The sequence below is a fragment of the Palaemon carinicauda genome, chromosome 35 (genome assembly GCF_036898095.1).
Source record: "Palaemon carinicauda isolate YSFRI2023 chromosome 35, ASM3689809v2, whole genome shotgun sequence".
In the NCBI taxonomy this organism is placed as follows: Eukaryota; Metazoa; Arthropoda; class Malacostraca; order Decapoda; family Palaemonidae; genus Palaemon; species Palaemon carinicauda.
Genome location: NC_090759.1, coordinates 55,446,274 through 55,468,576, shown reverse-complemented (window position 1 = coordinate 55,468,576; position 22,303 = coordinate 55,446,274). Strand labels below are relative to the sequence as shown.

At 33.3% G+C, this 22,303-nt stretch overlaps 1 protein-coding gene across 1 annotated transcript in view; it reads right to left on the bottom strand.

Annotated features, from left to right (window-relative positions):
- The window catches only part of LOC137627305 (uncharacterized), a 38,978-nt gene extending 17,386 nt beyond the window's left edge, over positions 1 to 21,592 (bottom strand). The window contains exons 1-6 of the mRNA XM_068358386.1: positions 20,956 to 21,592; positions 19,406 to 20,685; positions 17,267 to 17,425; positions 15,547 to 15,637; positions 14,143 to 14,377; positions 13,459 to 13,988 (exon numbers count right to left, since the gene is read on the bottom strand). Of these exons, the coding sequence (XP_068214487.1) occupies positions 13,496 to 13,988; positions 14,143 to 14,377; positions 15,547 to 15,637; positions 17,267 to 17,425; positions 19,406 to 20,685; positions 20,956 to 21,592 (2,895 nt within the window). The 3' untranslated portion in view covers positions 13,459 to 13,495. The remainder of the gene's footprint in view (positions 1 to 13,458; positions 13,989 to 14,142; positions 14,378 to 15,546; positions 15,638 to 17,266; positions 17,426 to 19,405; positions 20,686 to 20,955) is intronic.
- Between the last annotated feature and the right edge of the window lie 711 nt (positions 21,593 to 22,303).

The window sequence follows — 22,303 nt, the reverse complement described above, 5'->3', positions numbered from 1 at the left end:
AAAGTAGTTACTGAGCCATTCAGTTTGAGGTGTTATGCTGTAGCACTCTCGCCAAAGCTGATCTTACAAAGTATTTTTCATTTTAAGAAAATCTCACATGTAACCTAGAGGGTCTATAAGGAGTTAAGAAATCTGTAGACATACATGTGCAGGACAAAACACTTACAATTACACTCCCGGTTTCCGGAGCAGTTAAAAAAGTCCTGCTATGTAGATTGAGAGCAAAAATCCTCTCATGTTTGTTAGCGGGCGGATTTCAGGTGACTAAAAAAATCCTCTAACTTGCTGAATGGAATACACTGATCGACCGATAACTCGAAATTTCCTGATGTATTCAAGATTACTTCCGATCGCTCTCAATTTCTTCTATCTTACTGCCCAACGTCTTTTAACTTCAACTTTATATTTTGTCTTAGATTTAAACAGTCTCCTGGGCACTAGTGCTAGGTAATAGGGCCCAAATTTAGGGTTCTGGTGGCGTATCTACCGGCTGCAATCTACTGGACTAGGGTTCGAGTCTCGCTCAAGCTCGATAGTTTCTTGTAGTGTCTGCAACCTCACCATCCTTGAGAGCTAAGGATGATGGGTTTGGGGGAGCCTATAGGTGTACCTGCTGAGTCATCTACAGCTATTGCCAGGCCAACCCAGATCCTGCTTGGGTGGAGAGGGGGCTTGGGTGCTGATTATATATACATATGGTCAGTCTTCAGGACATTGTCCTGCGGGCTAGGGCATTGTCACTGTCCCTTGCCTCTGCCATTTATAAGAGGAATTTAAAGCTTTACTTGCGCAAACCCTAATTTCAACCATAGACTTTGTCTCTATCATGGTAGAGTGACAATTTCGTCCCGCTGTTATTCGCGACCCGCAGCAAATAATGAACGAAATTCCGTCCAGTCATTGCTATTAATTGCTTTCCAATTGTGCGATTCAAAGACCCGGCACTAAGATCAAGGCAAGGCCGTCTCTTTTTCTAAGAGAAAATGAGATTCATTTAATCTAAAAGGAATTAAATTCTAAAGGAATCATTTAAAGAATCATTGCTGGGACCAAGATGGGTTGCAATGCATAACTAGCAGAAGTTGAACTGATTACCATTATTATCATTATTACTAGCCAAGCTACAACCCTAGTTGGAAAGGAAGGATAATGTAAGCCCAATAGTTCCAATCGGGAAAGCAGCCCAGTGCGGAAAGGAAATAGAAAAATAAGGAATAAGCTATATATGATGAATAATAATAAAATGTATAAAAAAAAATTATAATCAGTAACAACGTTAAAATAGAGCAATGACATATAAACTATGAAATAAAACTTATGTCAACCTGTTCAACAAAAATACATTAGCTACATCAATGAACCGCCAGATTAGGAAGATCATTCCATAATCTGGTTATAGCTGGAATAAAACTTCTAGGGAGAAGGGAAGGCTGCTAGAATTAACTACATACCTGTTACCACGTATGAGATGATACACAATCTGAGACGAGGTGGAGGCGAAGGATGATCAGAATTATGAAAAATATTTTGCAACATGCAAAAAGAACTACCTCGACGACGGTGCCAGTGATTAATATGCTTACCAAGTACACAAAAATTAATAGATTGCAAGTTTTTGTCCAACAAATTAAGATAAGAGTCAGCAACTGAATACCAGACGGGATAACAAGACTAAAAACTTGGTAGAAGGAAATAATAAAAATACTCCCTCAAGATGTATTGATCACCAAAAATCTTTAAAAAAAAAAAATCTCATTAAACCCTTTTGTACAATGGAAGAAGCAAACTGGATATTTCTCAAAAGTAAATTTACAATGAAGAATGACACCCAAAATTTTAAATGAGTTGCATATAGTTAAAGAGACATTGTCAATAAAAAGATCTGGATGTTGTTGACCCACTGTGCTTGACCTACTTAAAATTAAACTTCATCCCACTCCATATTTGCACCATGCACTAATTCTAACTAGATCCCTATTAAGGGATCCAGCATCCACAGGTCTATGGTACATTCAGGAAATTTAACTGATGCAAATAGAGTAGCATTATCTGCATATGCAACAAGCTTGCGTTCTAGGCCAAACCACATGTCATGTGTATATAGTATGAAAAGTAATGGGCTAAGAACAGCATCCCTTGGAACACCAGATATCACATACCTATAATAACTATGGAGCCCCTCAAAAACTACTTGTAACCTATTACTGCTCTGAAAGATGCAATAATAATGACATTAAAAGACCCACCAACTACAATCTGTTTAAGTATGAATACAAGGGTTTCATGATAACATGGTCAAAGGCAGGACTAAAATCAAGACCAATCAGACGAACTTCTTGGTCAAAATCAATGGAACTGCAAACTAGGGAACAGATGGTTAATTCCAGAATACTTACTAAGTGTAAAAAGAACCTCTTCTGGTTATCTTGAGAAAAATAATAAACAGCTTAGAACCTAAGAAATAAGTTAGCTTAATAACCATCGAAATTAACATTCAAACGCATTTTAGGATATACATGCTGATATATTTGTGAATGCACATGCATACATGTAAGTATATTTATTTTCCTATGTGCATAATCATATTTATAATATATATATTCTACACTGAAGTACAAGCTTGAATGTAGATACAGTAAGCACCAGTATATAATATGTTTTTAGAGGTCGCATACATAAGTATACATATCCTGACTTGAAATGTAAAAACAACCATTTCACTCTACTCATACTATTCAAAAATAAAGCAGTTTCAGTATAGTTTCATACACTTAAGCAGAGAACAAAACAGCATCGAATCTCTTTAGCTTTATTTCTAATAAGCCTTTTTGAATGCCATTTAACTCTGTAGATGAAAATGAAAGCAGAGGAAAAAGAGGCATAATACTTTCCCTCAAAACTTTACCGAAATTGCAGCTAACGTCATAAATGACATTACCAGACTCTGACGTCATTACCGTCTGGTGACATAATGATGACTTCAGCCTTTTGAGTTGATGATTTAATGAGTATTTAAAATACTCAATTACTCACACATACTTCACAATCTATTGCGTCTCATCTGAGGGTGCTCACGTAACGAAGATTCATTTGCCGCCAGAAATAATTGGCCGCTAACTATTGTGCTACAGGGTGAGCGCGTGTTCATATTTCAACACGGGAATACGAACATAACATAGTTACACAAAAAAATAATAAGGATAGCGTGTTGCGGAAGCGATTATCACTTTTCATAACTTCACACCCAATTTGAAGCTTTAATGTTGACTCGGTTTTTTTACGACAAAGTTTTTTTTCCATCGGCGAAGTTCCACCCTCTTGGTTTTAGGATAGTATCTAAAGGAGTTTTCTAGACTCATATCCTATCTAATGTTCAAAGAGCTTATTTGTAGACAACCTCTAGCTTTTCTAGATGCCCTAAGTTCGCTGATCGGATGACTGCAAATGCAATGAAGTTATTACTGGCGCCAGGATGAATTCTTGCTAATTCTTATTATTCTTCGGACTTTGGCATTGTTAATAGTTTATATAGGACATATCTGTTTTGACGCTGTTACTGTTTTTAGTATGATATATTGTTAATTTATTCTCATCATTTATTTATTTCCTTATTTCCTTTCTTCACTGGGCTATTTTTCCCTGTTGGAGCCCTTGGGCTTATAGCATCTTGCTTTTCCAACTAGGGTTGTAGCTCTTGGCTAGTAATAATAATGATAATAATAATAATAATAATAATAATAATAATAATAATAGTAATATGTTCACCACCTTATATAATGATACCGTGATGGGACCACGAAGGAAAAAGCAAAAGTTCCAGAACGGTCCCCATGACACCTAATGGAACAATCTTACCTCATACAAAATACAGAATTAATCTTTATAACTAGAACCATCAAAAATACAGGAATAGATTTATCTAGAAATTTTGTCTTTTCGTTAAAATTGATTATCATTAGTATTTATGCGACTCCATAAAAGTTTTAAAAGCCACCATTCCTCTGATATCTAGATGGAAGTTTATCTCGAAACTTACAGTACTTCCTCGTTAAAATGATTGATATTCTAAATGTCGGAATTGCTACAAAAAAAAAAAAAAATTACTTTTTCTATTGTTACCATTATGAATAATCTATTTCTATACTTACTAGTAGATAACTGAATTAATAACTTAGCATTGTTATTCTTTATTCAAATTGGGATAAAAACTAGTCAAGCAGTAACACTGAATTAGGAAAGACTGTCCCCGACTTACTTTTCCTACTCTATCCATTATGAATTATTTGTCTCTACTTATAAGTAGAAGATAATTGAGCCAGTAACGTACCATTATTACTCCTAATTTAAATTAAGATAAAAAACTAATCTATCAAGAACACTGAACTGGGAACCCGGGTGCAACACAAAACTATTTTCTTCATCTGCCATTTTAACCCAGAACTATTCAATAGAAAATACCCCCAGACAATATTTTGCTACGCAAACTGCTCATAAGAAACGACAATTTTTTCTTTTTAGTATGATAGCCTGTTACCTTGTATCAGTTACGCAAGAATAATAAAGGAAATGAGTATCATCTGCGCAGTAATAAATGCCATCGCCGATCTTCATAAAGAAGAGTGAAAATGAAACTGTAAGGTAGCCTTTTGCACCTCCAATTTTTCAATATTGTTTGTCAACAAACGAATGCTTCTATAAGCTATCCTTGCTCCAAACAATAGATTTAATACGGCCCCCCCCCCCCCCCCCCCCCCCCCAGTTTTCCACTATGTGGACGAATTTTCGTCTTTGTGTAGCTTTGGTATTATACAAAGGACTTGCATTTTTTATTCTTTTTTTTTTTTTTGCACGTGTCTTATCCGGCTACTTCTTTTCCTAAACAAGTAGTTGAATAGTTGGAATGTTTTTATGTTGAACAGGTTGACATGTCTCTTTTCATAATTCATTTGTGATATCTATTTTATATTAATCATTCAGTACTTGTAGTTCATCTACTTTACTATTTCCTTTCCTCACTGGGCTATTTTTCCCTGTTGGAGCCCTTGGGCTTATAGCATCTTTTTTTCCAACTAGAGTTGTAGCTTAGCTAAAATAATAGTAATATCAACAACAACAACAACAACAATAATAATAATAATAATAATAATAATAATAATAATAATAATAATAATTTGGCTGAGGACTATGAAGCACCAAGTAAGAGATGATGAATGGAAAGTATTGAATTGAAAGCTCAAGATAGAGACAACTGGTGAAATCTAACCGAGGCCCTTTGCGTCAATAGGCGTGAAAAGAGATGAATAATAATAATAATGTCCTCATACACCTGACAACACTGAGATTACCAAACAATTCTTCATTCAAGGGGTTAACTACTGCACTATCATTGTTCAGCGGCCACTTTCCTCTAGGTAAGGGTAGAAGAGACTCTTTAGCTATGGTAAGCAGTTCTTCTAGGAGAAGGACGATCCGAAATCAAGCAATGGTTCTCTAGTCTTGGGTAGAGCCGTAGCCTCTGTACCATGGTCTTCCACTGTCTTGGGTTAGACTTCTCTTGCTTGAGAGTACACTCGGGCACACTATGCTATCTTATTTCTCTTCCTATTGTTTTATTAAAGTTTTTATAGTTTATAAAGGAAATATTTATTTGAATGTTGTTACTGTTCTTAAAATATCTTATTTTTCCTTGTTTCCTTTTCTCACTAGGCTATTTTCCCTACTGGAGCCCCTGGGCTTATAGCATCCTGCTTTTCCAACTAGGGTTGTAGGTTAGCAAGTAATAATAATAATAATAATAATAATAATAATAATAATAATATTCTCCTCCTGCTTGTGCGTTTCCTGACTTATTACTTCCCTATTTTAAATTGTTTTTTTTTTTTTTTTTTTTTTTGTATGATTCGACCTTGATATACAAGAGGGTATTATGTTGCATTTTCCATAATGAAATCTCAAGATATCTATTTAACTGCCAACATTTCCCTGAGAAATTATAACAGTAATACTGATATAATTCATAATCTTTTTGTGGTCAAGAAAAGTCTCATTGTCTTTTCAGTGTCTTATTTTTTCCTGGGTTGACAAGGAATAATAATAATATTTTCTGGAAGAAATTTGCAGAAACTTTAATAAGAATAATTTTTTTAGATGTTTTTCAGTTTTTTTTTCCTTTTTTGACATTTCATTTCAAGATACTTATATATAAATCTTTATGCTATCAAGGCTTTTGTTTCTCTTAGCTGTCAAGTCACAGTATATATATATATATATATATATATATATATATATATATATATATAAATATACATATATATAAATATATATATATATATATATATTTATTTATTTATATATATATATATATATTTATATACATATATATATATATATAAAAAAAAAAATATATATATATATATATATATATATATATAAATATATATATATACATATATATATATGTATATATATATATATATATATATATATATATATATATATATATATTATGGCCGGTGAGTTATGTAAATTCCCGAGCTCCAAAACTCACCTGTTTTATCTTACATACATCTAATACACACGAGAAAATACCTTAAGCTCTGAGAATAATACAGTAATATATATGAACACTGAATATCTATAAGGTATTTTATGTTACTCAAAACAAAAACTAGGAGATTACTCTAATTGAACTATTCTAAAACCAAACCTCTTACTTCGATTCTTAGTCAGGGAATGTGAGCAAAGTACTGAGAAAAATATTGGTGATCGAAATGATACACACTTTGCAAAAATAAATATACTCAATGAAAATTAACAGTAATTCAGAAGAATTATCACCAAAAAAATAAATCACTTGAAATATTAAATCTGAACTAAACCTTAGACTTAGACAAAAGAAACTTTGGAAAAAATATATAATCACTTGTTTCACTGGAATTAATTTATGAAAACATCTAATTTTGACAATTAATGAAAAGAGTTAACACTAACACTAATGAATACACCAATAATGAAATTTACATTTACGTCTTTTGGTTCACACAAGGTTACTGAACGTTTAAACAAAATTTTTAATGCACTTCACTGTTTAACCTAATCTCACGGGGCAGTTACAAAAATTTATATTATAAAATGTACTTACATTACCACACTACACTTTTAACTAATCACCCAATAATATCACCAACGTTTGAACAACACTATACACATTGTACGTTGGATAGAAATCACTTATTCACGTTTGAGAGGAAAACACTTTACACACTTGAGAGGAGTCAGGGCTGGCAAACGTTGGCCCTTTCAAAGGGATAGGCTAAATCTCTTCTGCTGCTCATGCATTGCTAGGCTCTCTCTCTCTCTCTCTCTCTCTCTCTCTCTCTCTCTCTCTCTCTCTCTCTCTCTCTCTCTCTCTCTCTCTATATATATATATATATATATATATATTATATATATATATGTCTATATATATATATATATATATATATATATATATATATATATATATATATATATATCAGGACATCGTCTAGAAGCTTGGGGGAAAGGGCTACAGCACCAAAGTTGCCAGCTTGTCAAGAAGAGGACGGGTACCAATGTATGTGGCAAGGCAACTCTCTCAGCTAAGTCCACCCACCTTCCTCTCGTAATTTAAAAAAAAAAAAATAAGATAAACCTAACTGTAGAATTTTCATGTCTTTTATAACCACGTGGAAACATAAAAATTACGTATTCCCTCGTGCTCATACCTTGTGTGTCATACAGCATAATTAAAGATTACATAAAACTTCGTAACATAACTACGTGAAATAGAAAGTTAATTCTTTAAAATAGCGTAAATTTACATTTATGAAACTGAATGAAAACACAGTTAAAGGAATGACAAAAATCTTATGTAATTTACATACATTACTTAATCCTACGTGAGTGGAACTCACCTTACGAGCTGACTATACATCTCTTAAATACACAAATGAAATACAGGAACAAAATATTTACTCTTATGCTATACCAGCTTCGTAAGAACACACACACATACATATATATATATATATATATATATATATATATGTATATATATATATATATATATATATATATATATATATATATATATATATATATATATATATATCCTTTCTGAGTAGGGATACCTTAACGTGGTGAAAGGGTTTGTGTATCACCATGATCAACAAAGCTGTACTAGTCAGCGCCACTCATACTAGGTTGGTTTGCTGTGAGTGATCAGACTAAAGTCTCCCGCCATCACCAATCTGCAGTGACCAGCGTGGTGGTGAAAACTGTCCAAACCGCAGACATGACTAAGGACATGTCCGAGGCCTTTCTCCTGCAATGAACTAGAAACGGCTGCATTTGTTGTTGTGTATTGTATAAGCCTTACAAGTAAGATACTGCAATTTCAAACTGTTACTTGCAAGAAAAATAAATGTATATAAATAATGGAAAATAAAACTGAAACATTTGGGCAGCCGCTGGGCAATATCTTCAGTAAACGAGAACGAGATTTGCAATAGAACAATGAGACATTTCGTTACCGCTTTTTCTTAATGATCATGAGATTGATAATGAGACCTGAACCGATTCTGGAAACCTCTCTGTCCATATTTTTGTTATATAGTTTGACAGAATTTATACATACATATATATATATATATATATATATATATATATATATATATATATATATATATATATATGTATATATATATATAAATATTGCTTTAACGTGAACAAATAAAATTCAAGAAAAATTATATTAGTTTTCACTTTGCTTAAATGACTTTGAACGATGTTTTGAGTTATGCATCGTTGCATTTGAATTGTTTCATAAAATTTGAACTTTTACCGGTTCATTTGTGATTTGGAATTTACTGAAAATCATTCTACGTATTTGCAGAAAATACTCTATCAGCCAATGACCACTTATTTCATCATTGACTTTCGTCACTTAATTCAATCATTTGCAATTCCTTTGCAATCAGGTTTTACATCATGCACACAAATAAACACACACACACACACACAACCGCAACTCCTAATTGAATTAGAATTATTTTATACTTAATCGTCTAATTATTCACAGGTCGTTAGCAGATATATGAATGTTCTATTCTTAAGCTTAATCAAGGCAAGCAACCAAAGGCTTCTTTCGTAACACTACATGGTCTGTTAACCTAAAGATTAATATGTCTTTGTTTAGCCTCGCTGTCACTCAGCTCATAACTGTAAGACAGTTGTTGAATGAGTGTGCGATAATTGAAAAGAACTTCGATAGCATTCGAGTGGACGAGTGATTAAACAGAGTACTTTTTCGCTGGCTTCTTCCGCGTTACACCAAGCCTATGATTGTTAACATAGCCTTATACGGAAATCCATTACCGTAATAACTTTTTTCCTATTTGTCGTCTTCTGGTGCTAGCTTCAAACGTCGTGTTTCTAATTATCTGAATGGCCGGAAGGAATAGTTGGAAATCATCATCATTATTATTGCTAGTATACCGAGGCGTCAAAAATGATGTCTAAATTATTTTGATAGTTGTGTGCACACAAAGATTCAACCCTTCTCACCTCCTTCCCCTTTCTTGAGTACAACTCAGCAGTTTCGGTAATTTGTGAAATATTGTGGTTTCCGAGTGAACCTCTCGGCGTACCCCCCTCTAACCAGGGTATGATTACTCCCTCTCTCCTACACGCAAGACGGGAGAGACCGACTAGAAATACGTCTCACCACGAGATTATTACTGCTGGCATTCCACCGTTGTTTTCATCAATACTTTAACAACCTAATAGTGCATTAAATAATTAGGAAAATCTTAGAATATAAAAAAAAAACGATTATGGGAAGAGATGCAAAATACGAATGAAAATAAACAATCATCATCATCATCATCATCATCATCATTATTATCATTATTATAATTATTATTATTATTATTATTATTAAGGAACTGGAGAATTACGACAACGCCAAACATTCTTAAATTTATTTGCTTTGATATAATAACAGAGTCGGATCTCAAAATTCTGAAAAACTTGAAAAAGGATAAAAACATAATCATATGTAAACCGGACAAAGGAAGAGGCGTGGTCATTATGAACAAATAAGACTACCTTACGAAAATGGACTCCATTCTCAATGACCCTTTCACATTTGAAAAATTAACATATCAAGACCCTTTTAAAAATACCCTTTTGTTAGAAGACCGATTAAATAGATTTTTAAAGAAATTATTAAACCAGAAAAACATTAATGAAATAGAGTACAAAACATTATATAGCAGCGGATCTAATCCAGGAATTATATATGGCCTTCCAAAAATACATAAGGCAAATATACCACTAAGGCCAGTATTGTCATCTTTTAAAACTCACAATTATGAATTAGCAAAATTCATAATTCCCGGAATAAGCAAATATGCTAAAAATGAATACTCCCTGGAAAACACCTATGAATTTTTTAATGACATTAAAGATACCCCAATAGATGAAGAAAACTATATTGTAAGTCTAGATATAACGTCCCTATATACGAATGTACCGGTTCAGGAAACTATTGATATAATTACAAATCTCATATATGATAATAACGACAACTTCAGAGGTTTGAATGAAAATGATTTCAGAAAGCTTTTAGATTTAACCGTTAATAACACCTACTTTGTATTTAATGGAAATTACTACAAACAAAAAGAGGGTTTAGCAATGGGTTCACCTTTATCTGCCACTCTAGCAAATATTTTTCTTTGTTATCATGAAGAAAAATGGTTAAATAATTGTCCATCAAATTTTAAGCCATTTTACTACAGAAGATACGTAGATGATACATTTATAATATTAAAAAAGAAGGAAGATGCGGAAAACTTTTTAAATTACATGAATTCACAACATCCAAAAATCAAATTTACGATAGAAAAAGAACAGGATAATCAAATCCCCTTTTTAGATATTTTAATAAAAAAATCAAATAACGGTATAGACACCAACATTTACAGAAAACCTTCTCACACAGGACTCGGAGTTAATTTTTTGAGTAGATGCTATGCCAATTTCAAGTTAAACACATTTAGCACAATGTTTTACCGAGCGTTTAGATTAACGTCATCTTTTGAAAATTTTCATAAGGAAATATGTTTCCTGGAGAAATTCTTTTCCAACAATGGTTTCCCATCCAAAATATTCTATTATAAACTCAGAACTTTCCTTAACAGTATATTTTGTCCTAAACCAAAGAAATTTGGTCCAAAAAAAGTTGAACTCTTCATAAAATTACCTTATTTTAATGATGAAACAAACAAATATATTAAAATCAGAATACATGAGATCCTGAGTAAATACCTACCACAAATTAAACCGAATTTAATATTCTATAATTACTCCAAAATAAAAAGTTTTGTTAACCATAAAGAAAAGCTGCAAAAGACCTTTGAATCAATGGTGGTTTACCTGTTTAACTGTCCAAATTGCCAATTAGCTTACATTGGCTCCACGAAAAAATGCATTTTTTCTCGCTACCAAGATCACAAGGGAATTAGCAGCCGAACTGGCAGAGCCTTGTCCAAACCTTTACAGTCCAGCATACGAGACCATTGCGAAATGGATTGTAAGTGTTCATTCTCTTTGGACAACTTTTCAATAATATACAGAGGCTCATATGAAAATGAAATAAGAAAAGCAGAGTCAATTTTTATAAAATATAAAAAAACCACAACTTAATCAAGAAATTTCTAGCTTTCCTTTGAAGATTGCCTAATTATGCCTTTTCCCATTCTAACTTAGAATTTATTTGTTTGTTTACAATATTTATGTACAGCTTGCTCTTTATTGTTTTACTTTCTTTTACCCAGGAACATGATTATGAACACAGAGATGTTTGAAACGTTGTGATTTGTTGGTGACGGAAATAAATTTAAGAATGTTTGGCGTTGTCGTAATTCTCCAGTTCCTTATTAAACTGAGGTTCCCTTCCACCCGCTCAGTATCGGATATTATTATTATTATTATTATTATTATTATTATTACAAGCCAAGCTACAACTCTAGTTTGAAAAGCAAGATGCTATAAGCCAAAGGGCTTCAACATGGAAAAATAGCCCAGTGAGGAAAGGAAATAAGGAAACAAATAAACGATATAAGAGGTAATGAAAAATTAAAACAAAATATTTTTAAAAACATTAACAACATTAAAACAGATAATATACATATAAACTATAAAAAAACTTATGTCAGCCTGTTCAACATAAAAACACTTGCTGCTAGTTTGAACTTTTGAAGTTCTACTGATTCGACTGCCCGATTAGAAAGAACTTTTCGATTAGTGACGTAGAAAGGAGGGACGGGGATGGCTTTTGGAAAATGGCCCCCGGGTCTCCAAGAACGGGGGTCCTCCAAAGCTGGGTTGTAAAATAAAAGTACCTAAGTATACATTTAAAATTACCACCAACTCACCAAGGTAAGGGGTAGAGGGTGTCTTTATCAACTCAGCCCCGGTCCCCCAAAATCTCTAGCCACGCCCCTATTTTCGATAAATGAATAAACAAAGTAAGAGTTTTAGCAAAGTAGAAGGAACCAATGAATGACTCTTTTATGAGTATAAAAGGAGATCAGTTTAATAAACATGTTGATTTCAATTTCTTTTTTTATAAATAATTATGATTCCCCTTGCTTCAATTGATTTCTACAAAAGTGCCCAGTATTTCTGATGTATATTCAAACTTTTACATAGACAAGTAATGAATAAATCTAAAGTGTATTATATTTGAATGGTGTTAGTCAGTGATTTTTACTTGCAATATACTAGTAAACAAAATTATCGTTATCTAATACACACACACACACACACACACACACACACACACACACACACACATATATATATATATATATATATATATATATATATATATATATATATGTGTGTGTGTGTGCGTGTGTGTGTGTGTGTGTGTGTTTGTGCATATATATGATGGGACAGTCATATTCTTGCGAATGAAAATTCTCAATGTAAAATTCTTTCAAACATGTTCATAAAATACATTATTCCTTACCTCCTATTCCTCCACACTTTTTTTATGGAATACTTATCTTTATATTCTTTAGTTACAATAGAGAAATGTGTATTCGTTTGTTTACGGCAAAAACCTTTGAGTTAATTATAATATCATATACATGAAGATGCAGTAAACAATATATGCATGAACAGTGGTATTATGTCTGGACGAAAGCCTTTGTAAGCTATTTTGAACTTTCAAACCTCATCCAATCAAACCTCACTGTTTGAAATCTTAACCACTTGTTTTGACCAATTGCCTTCCTCACAGGTAAGCCTATACATGTAAAAACACTCATAACTATTCATATGGGTGAAAGCCTACTCTGACACAGAGCTTGGTCTAACAATGACAATACTTTGGAGAATACTATATACCAATTTTCATTAACTCACCACGTCAGCATCAACAGCAATACATTGTAACATCCAACTACGCGTAAACGAGTGAGATCCAATAGACAGCCTGGAAAACAATGTAACCAATTCCAAGAACTCTTCGCGACAGCCACAAAACCCATTTGTTGTCTTGAAAGCGTTCTCTCCAACCAATTTCATGGACCTTAGAGCCTCGTGGATGGACAGGCATTTGACGAACAAGACTGTTGTTGCCGTCATTAGTCAGCAAATGAATGACTATGATCAACGTCAGGAAAAATATGCTGAAGATAAACCAGAAATCGATGTATTTCATGAAGGCTGTGCTTGGAAGGTCAGACTGGACTTCTGAGTACAGAGAGACCAGCACCAGCATGGTGGTTAGACTCATGGCACCTCTGTCCTGGAAATCCTGAGCTGAGATCGACAGAGTTCCATACCCAATGCCATGGAGAAAGACGGTAGGGAGGTAGATAGTGAACAGTTGGTAGTTGGGGCACCTGGTAAGTTGGAAGCTAGCGCTCACGATGCGGGAGCCGTTCTTGATTCTGTTGATGGATGTGAAATATTGACATTAAGAAATCTCTCTCTCTCTCTCTCTCTCTCTCTCTCTCTCTCTCTCTCTCTCTCTCTCTCTCTCAATATATATATTGTACTGATAAGATTTATATAAAATGGTAAAATTCATTACACCGAACGCACCTAAGCTCCATCTTTCCCAAAGTGTAGTCCCTTTGCGTATCTTCGGTACGCTGCATCTCAGAGGGATCGACGCCCACTTCGTATGTGATTATTTCAGGTACGTTCGTGATTTCCAAGTTGATAGAACAAAGCTGACGGTCAAACGGGTACTTTCTTAAGTCGCAGGAACACCAGAAGTTGGCCTCATATTCTAAAATGTACCTGATATGGTTCAGACTACCGTGGTACATATAATCTGGAATAAATAAAGTTACGCAACTTTATCACCATAATCCAGAAGATTGCTTGAAATTTGCCAACTTAACGGTCTCTTCAATGATTGATTTCAGGAAATTCTCAAAGCTTGGTATTAGATAGCAAGCGATTTTAACTTGATGTTTTCTTAAAAATCCAGAAGATGCAAAGCCTGGATTCAAGGATACACGGAAGTCAAGTTTGGATTATACATTCTGGAATAAGAAAAGCACGTAGGGGTTGAAGTCACTCTACTGTACAGGTTGACGTCACTCTACTGTACGTAAGGGTTGACGTCACTCTTCTTGCATAATTTGGAACCAGAATGATACAAACATTTCAGACTTCACAGTTTGCAATATAAAATCACTGGATTATAAACAATTTCATTATAGCGTAGTTTAACCAATTTAAGTTTGAGGATGACATAAGATAACAGGCAAAGGAGTCAGTCAATATTCGCCGTTAATTTAAGATTTTTAAAGTGTTTCATACCTTCAACTTTAGTTACTAATGATCTTATTTATGGCAATTTTCTGAAATCTTTGACTGAATGTAAGGTCAACGCATAAAACTTGAATAAGCTACTCACTCTATACGCTAAATTACTATAAGACAAACAGTTGCAACATATAGATTTTAAAATTGTTTATCATCATTATTATTATTATTATTATTATTATTATTATTATTATTATTATTATTATTATTATTATCAGCTAAGCTACAGTCCTAGATGGAAAAGTAGGATGTTATAAGTCTAAATGCTCCAACAGGGAAAATAGCCCAGTAAGGAAAGGAAATAAAGGAATAAATAAACTACAAGAGAAATAATGAACAATTTAAAAATTCTAAGAACAATAACAACATTATATAGATCTTTCAAATATAAAATATAGAATGCGACTTATGACAGCATGTTCAACTCAAAAACATTCGCTGCAAGTTAGAACTTTCGAATTTCCTCCGATTCAACTATACCTGATTTACCACAAGAGTTTCAGAACTAATACGTACAGTGTATACCCACAACCAGAGATACATCGTTAATAAACGGGTAAAAAAAAATAAGCATTTAAACATAATCCTGGATAAAATAGCAAATATACTGCATAGAAATTGTCCTTAAAGGGTCAAGTATACTGAAAGCAAAATGGTTTTACAACTTACCTGTCCCAATGTCAATTCCAGGATGCTCCTTTAAAACAGTCACTTTCTTCCGGGGTTTGATAGACCCCAAGAGGCGGCTCTCGTTCAAAAGCTGAATGAGAAGGTGATAAAAAAGAGTATTATAAATTTAATTGGATAAGTATGCATGTATATATGTATTAGCGCATACATACATACTCTTCAAGAAAACATAATGTAGACGGCGGCTTGAAAGCCCGTTATCAATGTTTTGGCAGGATATATATATATATATATATATATATATATATATATATATACATATATATATATATATATATATATATATATATATATATATATATATATACAGAACAAACAATAATAAAAAAAAAACATACACCTGTTTCTAGCCCAATTTAGGACAACGGCCTCAAGACATGCCCCTACTGATGTCTGGAGTTTGACCAGTTTTCATCACCACTCTGACGAACTACAGATTGCTGATGGTGAGAGATTTCTGTTTGTCTGTATAAGGATTCAAACATTTGCCGGCAAATCAAAATAAAGCTGATAGTGGACTATTGAGACCATTCAACCATGTAGGAATATAAGAAATAAGCCCATTCCTTTATAGCTGATATGAGATGGATTGATTTTGATTTCAAGCACAAAACCTGTATTCGACAGAAATATGTAAGACGTAGTCGGAATCAACACTTACCTTTGTATATAGCCGAATAGTTTAAAAAATCAATCCTTGGCCGGGCATAAGTACGTACTTATCATGAAAAGAATTTCCCCTTGGGTCTTTGGTCGCGAGGCAGAGTGAATTCAATATTAAAAATATTTGAATATATGACAATCACGAGCGTTATTAATAAAATGATCATATGTCTAAATATGTATATGCAGATATATGTGTATATATATATATATATATATATATATATATATATATATGTACATATATATATGTATATACATACATACATATATGTATATATATGTATATATTTATATATCTATATATATATATATATATATATATATATATATATATATATATTGAGAGAGACATATATAACGTTTTGATATCGAAAGTCAGTGAATCTAACATTGTAGTACATGAAACTACTGCCTCCAAGGGATAAAGCGTGTATATATATATATATATATATATATATATATATATATATATATATATGTGTGTGTGTATATATATATATATGCATATTTACATATATATACCATATATACACACTAACATACACACACACACACACACACATATATATATATATATATATATATATATATATATATACATATATATACACACCTATAATGTGTCAATATCTAAGTTCAGTTGTAGGAAATTAGGATAGTGTTTGCAAAGTGTTGGCTCTGTTTGCTTTTATATATATATGTATATATATATATATATATATATATATATATATATATATATGTATATATATATATATATATATATATATATATATATATATATATATATATATATACATCTACTCATAGCGGTGTACTAAACATCTGAGAGAAAAGTGTTCTTTTGGTAACATCTACAAAACATACCAACCACATAGAAAAATAATTAACAAATTAGATTATCCTCCATTTAGAAAATGTTCAAACTCTTTACTGACTCCATCATATCTTCCTGCACCATAATATACAATCCTCGTTTAATTATCATTCTAATGATCATCTTTTTTTCTCAAAAAACCAACCACCATTTTACCTTGACTTCCGGCATCCACAATGCTTCTTCTTCTTCATCGAGAGGGTTGCTCTCAGGGTTGTCCCGTAGGTTGAAAAAGTTCACCTGGAAATCCTTCCAGCGGAGCTCGAAGGTAAAGGTTGTCCAGACCACCTGGTGCTTCAAGTCTAGCAGAATTAACTGACATGGAATAGAAGAAGATTTGAAATCATATATAGTATTATTATTATTATCATTATTATTATTATTATTATTATTATTATTATTATTATTATTATTATTATTATTATTAAGATCAGTGACAACATTAAAATAAATCTTTCATATATAAACTATGAAAACTTTAACAAAACAAGAGGAAGAGAAATAAGATAGAATATTGTGCCCGAGTGTACCCTCAAGCAAAAGAACTCTACCCAAGACTGAATAAGGCCATGGTACAAAGGCTATGGCACTTCCCAAGACGAGACAAGAGTAGTTTGATTTCGGAGTGTCCTTCTTCTAGAAGAGCTGCTCACCATAGCTAAAGAGTCTTTTCTACCCTTACTAAGAGGAAAGTAGTCTCTGAAAATTCCAGTGCAGTAGTTATCCCCTTGAGCGAAGAAGACTTGCTTGGTAATCTTAATGTTGTCTCAGATGTATGAAGAAAGAGGAGAATGTGGAAAGAATATGCCAGACTATTCGGTGTATGTGTAGGTAAAGGGAAAATGAGCCATACCCAGAGAGAGGTATCCAATGTAGTACTCTCTGGCCAGTCAAAGGACACAATAACACTCTAGTGGTAGTATCTTAACAGGTAGCTGGTACCCTGACCAACCTACTACCTACTAGATGCAATAATTATACAGTATAATTCTCTCTGATATAAGCTATATGTAAAGAGAATATGATAGTGAGAGAGATCTGTGGCTTAATGTTTTTGTATAAAATTGAATAAGGGATAATATATATATATATATATATATATATATATATATATATATATATATATGTGTGTGTAAATATATATATATATATATATATATATATATATATATATATATATATATATATATATATATGTGTGTGTGTGTGTAAATATATATATATATATATATATATATATATATGTGTGTGTGTAAATATATATATATATATATATATATATATATATATATATATATATATATATATATATATATATATATATATATATATATTAATTGCTAAGCTACAACCCTAGTTGGAAAAGCAGGATGCTATAAGCCCAGGGGCTCCAACAGCGAAAATATCCCAGTTAGGAATGGAAAAAGGGAAAAATTAAATATTTTAAGAAGAGTAACATCATTAAAATAAATATCTCCTATATAAACCATATAAACTTTTACAAAAGAGGAAGAGAAATTAGATAGAATAGTATGCCTGAGTGTACCCTCAAGCAAGAGAACTCTAACTCAAGACAGTGGAAGACCATGGTACAGAGGCTATGGCACTATTCAAGACTAGAGAACAATGGTTTTATTTTGGAGTGTCTTTCTCTTAGAAGAGCTGCTTACCATAGCCAAAGAGTCTCTTCTACCCTTAGCAAGAGGAAAGTGGCCACTGAACAATTACAGTACAGTAATCCCTTGGGTGAAGAAGAATGATTTCGTAATCTCAATGTTGTCAGGTGTGTGAGGACAGAGGGGAATATGTAAAGAATAGGCTAAAATATTCGGTGTATGTGTAAGCAAAGGGAAAATGAACCGTAACCAGAGAGAAGGATCTAATGTACAGTAGTACTGCCTGGCCAGTCAAAAGATGCCATACCTCTCTAGCGGCAGTATCTCAACGGGTGGCTGGTGCCCTGGCCAACCTGCTACTTATATATATATATATATATATATATATATATATATATATATATATATATATATATATATATATATATATATATACTGTATATACATATATATACATGTATACACTGTATACATATATATATATATATACATATATATATATATATATACATACTGTATATACATATATATACATGTATACACTGTATATATATATATATATATATATATATATATATATATATATATACGAATAAATCTTGTTACTTACTTACTTACCCCCTAATTATTATTACTCTTATTGTCAAACTTATGAAAACTTAAATCAGACAATACTTACTCTTGTGAGCACCAGCGATACTATCATACTGAAGTTTTTGTTCACAGGTAGAAGATGCTTATTATATCCTTCCGAAATACTTATGCGCTTACACTCTGATTCATCACTATTGTCGAGGCAGTCTCTGACAGATGAACATCGTGTAGACAAGGGCACACAGTCCCCATCCCTGCAGGTATAGTAACCAGGTGGACAGTTGCTAAGAATTAAAAAAGTCTTTCCTCCTCCCTGGTCAGCAGTACCACACACATCTTCAGTACTGTAAATACTCCAAGAATGTTTCCCAAATGGCAGCGTTTGACTTTGGAGAGATGCCAATGTTTTGTTGTTTAGACGATTTCTTAATTCCCAGGACTCGTCGTTCAGACTTATCTCAAGTCCGGATAAGCCGACCAATCTAAATACGGTGCCAGTGTGACCTGTCACGTAAAATAGGGAGTAAATGTTTTCTTTTGTTGCTTCATCGATACAGAATCCTTGTAAATAGTAAGGCGTGTGGTTTGGAAACCCAATGCATAATACACATTTGTTATTCACAGACTTTGTGGCCCACCAGTTACCGACTGGAGTAACGATGATGGCGTTTGAAACTGTGTTGCTAAGAGGGACAAACCTGAGAACACGTCCTGTCTCTTCGTCAACGTACTGATGGACACTTTCATTGTATGTGGCACCCAGCCAAATTCCAGGAACTGGATCCATAAAATTACTGCAATGTTCCATGTCTTTTTTAAGCATAGATATAAGGTCAGTATTTTCTGATTGTGACGTAGGTAAAGGAAACTTAAGCCCAAGTTTTGAGCAGAAGGAATATCCATCCGACCTCATGAAACTCCCAGGCAAGGCAAACTGAACTCCTTTCTGTTTTTCCACACAAGGGTCTTCATTTTCCACTTCAACAAAACCATGGATTTCCCAAGGGATCTGATCCCAAGTTAGTAAGCGTCCAGATGGGGGACTGCACTCCCCAACAGCAAGTATTTCTTGTGGATCAAAATTCCTTGGCCATATATTCAGGCCAGCGACCTTACCTCTAAAAGCTTGGTCTTTGGAGTACCCTCTTCCCACTGAATCCTGGTCATTGCCCAGTACCAATGAGCCATTAAGAGGGAGTGGCAGCAAAGTAGTTCTGTTTAATAGTTCTTCTCCATCTACAGTGAGAGAGATCGAAGTCAAGTCCTTCTTCAAGCAAAGCAAGTACCAATAAAGGGGTTCGAAGTTTTTGTCAAATGTCCATCTTTCGAAATGGTATATCAGACTTATTTGATTATAAACCATACCTGAAAATAATTGAAATTTAGATGTTATTTTTATCTGTACAGGGAATTATTTTTAAAATAAAGTTTATGAGGTTCACTTATGTAAGTTGTGTGATGTTACATTCTAGCAAAGCTATATCTATAAATCCCTAATAATATAAGTAGTTCTTTGTTATAAATTTTCTCGTGATATTCTTTTTTCAGAGTATAAGTAAATATGTGCATAGATAGGTACATGATTTAATCATTATTACTTTATTCAGTATTTTATTTGAAACATGCCTGGCTTACCAATAAGAATAGTATTTGAATTCTCAAAACTGGTAGCGTAGCTAAATACAGTGCTCACTTTGTGAAAAACATTCGTTTTGAGCCAAAAACAAAGTGAAAACTGTTCCAGTGCAGCTTGTTCAAATTCTTCCCCGGGGTTATTCCTTTGAATGTAGCTATCATTTGGATCTCTTATTCCTCCAAGAGAATTTTCAAGATCAGCTTGGCCACCAATGGCTGAAAGAGAGCCGAAGAGTACTGAATACTTTTCGATATCTGATAGTTCACCTGATTCTATACTGACTCTGGTCTGAAATGCACTGCTGTCTATCTTAGCCAGACAAGAAGTGTCGGCCACCCAACCAGAACTAGAGTCATTTAGATAAGCTTGGTTAATTTTAGATGCTTGTGTTTGCAAGTTGTCCTTTTCAGGGGAGTTCCTTGTTCCAGGGGCTTTTACTGCAAGTCCTGTCAGCAAGGGGAAATCCAGTTGCGGTTCAAGGCACCCTCGAAAGTGTAAATCCTTCAGGAGTGAGTATAGATTTGGCAGCTCAATTCGTGTAATGGCATCAGCTATGCCATCAGGGCCTATGTCAAAGACTCTCATTCCGTCACAGGCTGTTGGGTAGAAAGAATTTTCACTATGGTTAAAACGCATTATAAACCATATAACTATTGTTGGTAAATGTTCTTAGACCGTAAAGTTACTTCAGAATGAGTCACTGAGGGATTATAAAAGAACAAGAATTTGACCACTTGGTCGGCTGATTCATTTATCAAATAATTGTATAAGCACTGTATCAAGACAGGTCGGATGTTCCCATCTACTTTATAGAGTATTGTCAACACACTTTGTGCCACAATATAGCAAAAGATGCAAATATGATCTATGTATTATAAATCTAATTTTATATCGATGATAATATATCAAAACTCAGACATCGATGGAAATATGCATATGGTAAACATTAAATAATTGATTATATGTGTTAGGAGGTACAACTAAAAAGGTGAAAAAATATCCATGATGTATAACACGAAACAGCTGGAACGCACTGGATGCTCACCAGGAACGCAGAAATATAAAACAATTCCCATGATTCCTTTTCTTAACATCTCGCCTCTTTAACTGCGTCGCTACTTATCGCAAATGAAGCAATGAATCAATCTCGTTCTTTGATTTATCCAAAGTATCTTATAAAACAAATATGTCAACTTTCCTATCGGTTCCCAACGCCCTAAAGATTTTCGACGAAGACTTCTTCTTTTGATTGCCCGGAGCTTCTCTCCGGACAGGGGCTTTTTGACGGTGCGTCTAGCCCCTAGTGGTTTTCGACGAAGACGTAATGGTTCTCTTTTTCCCTTCTAT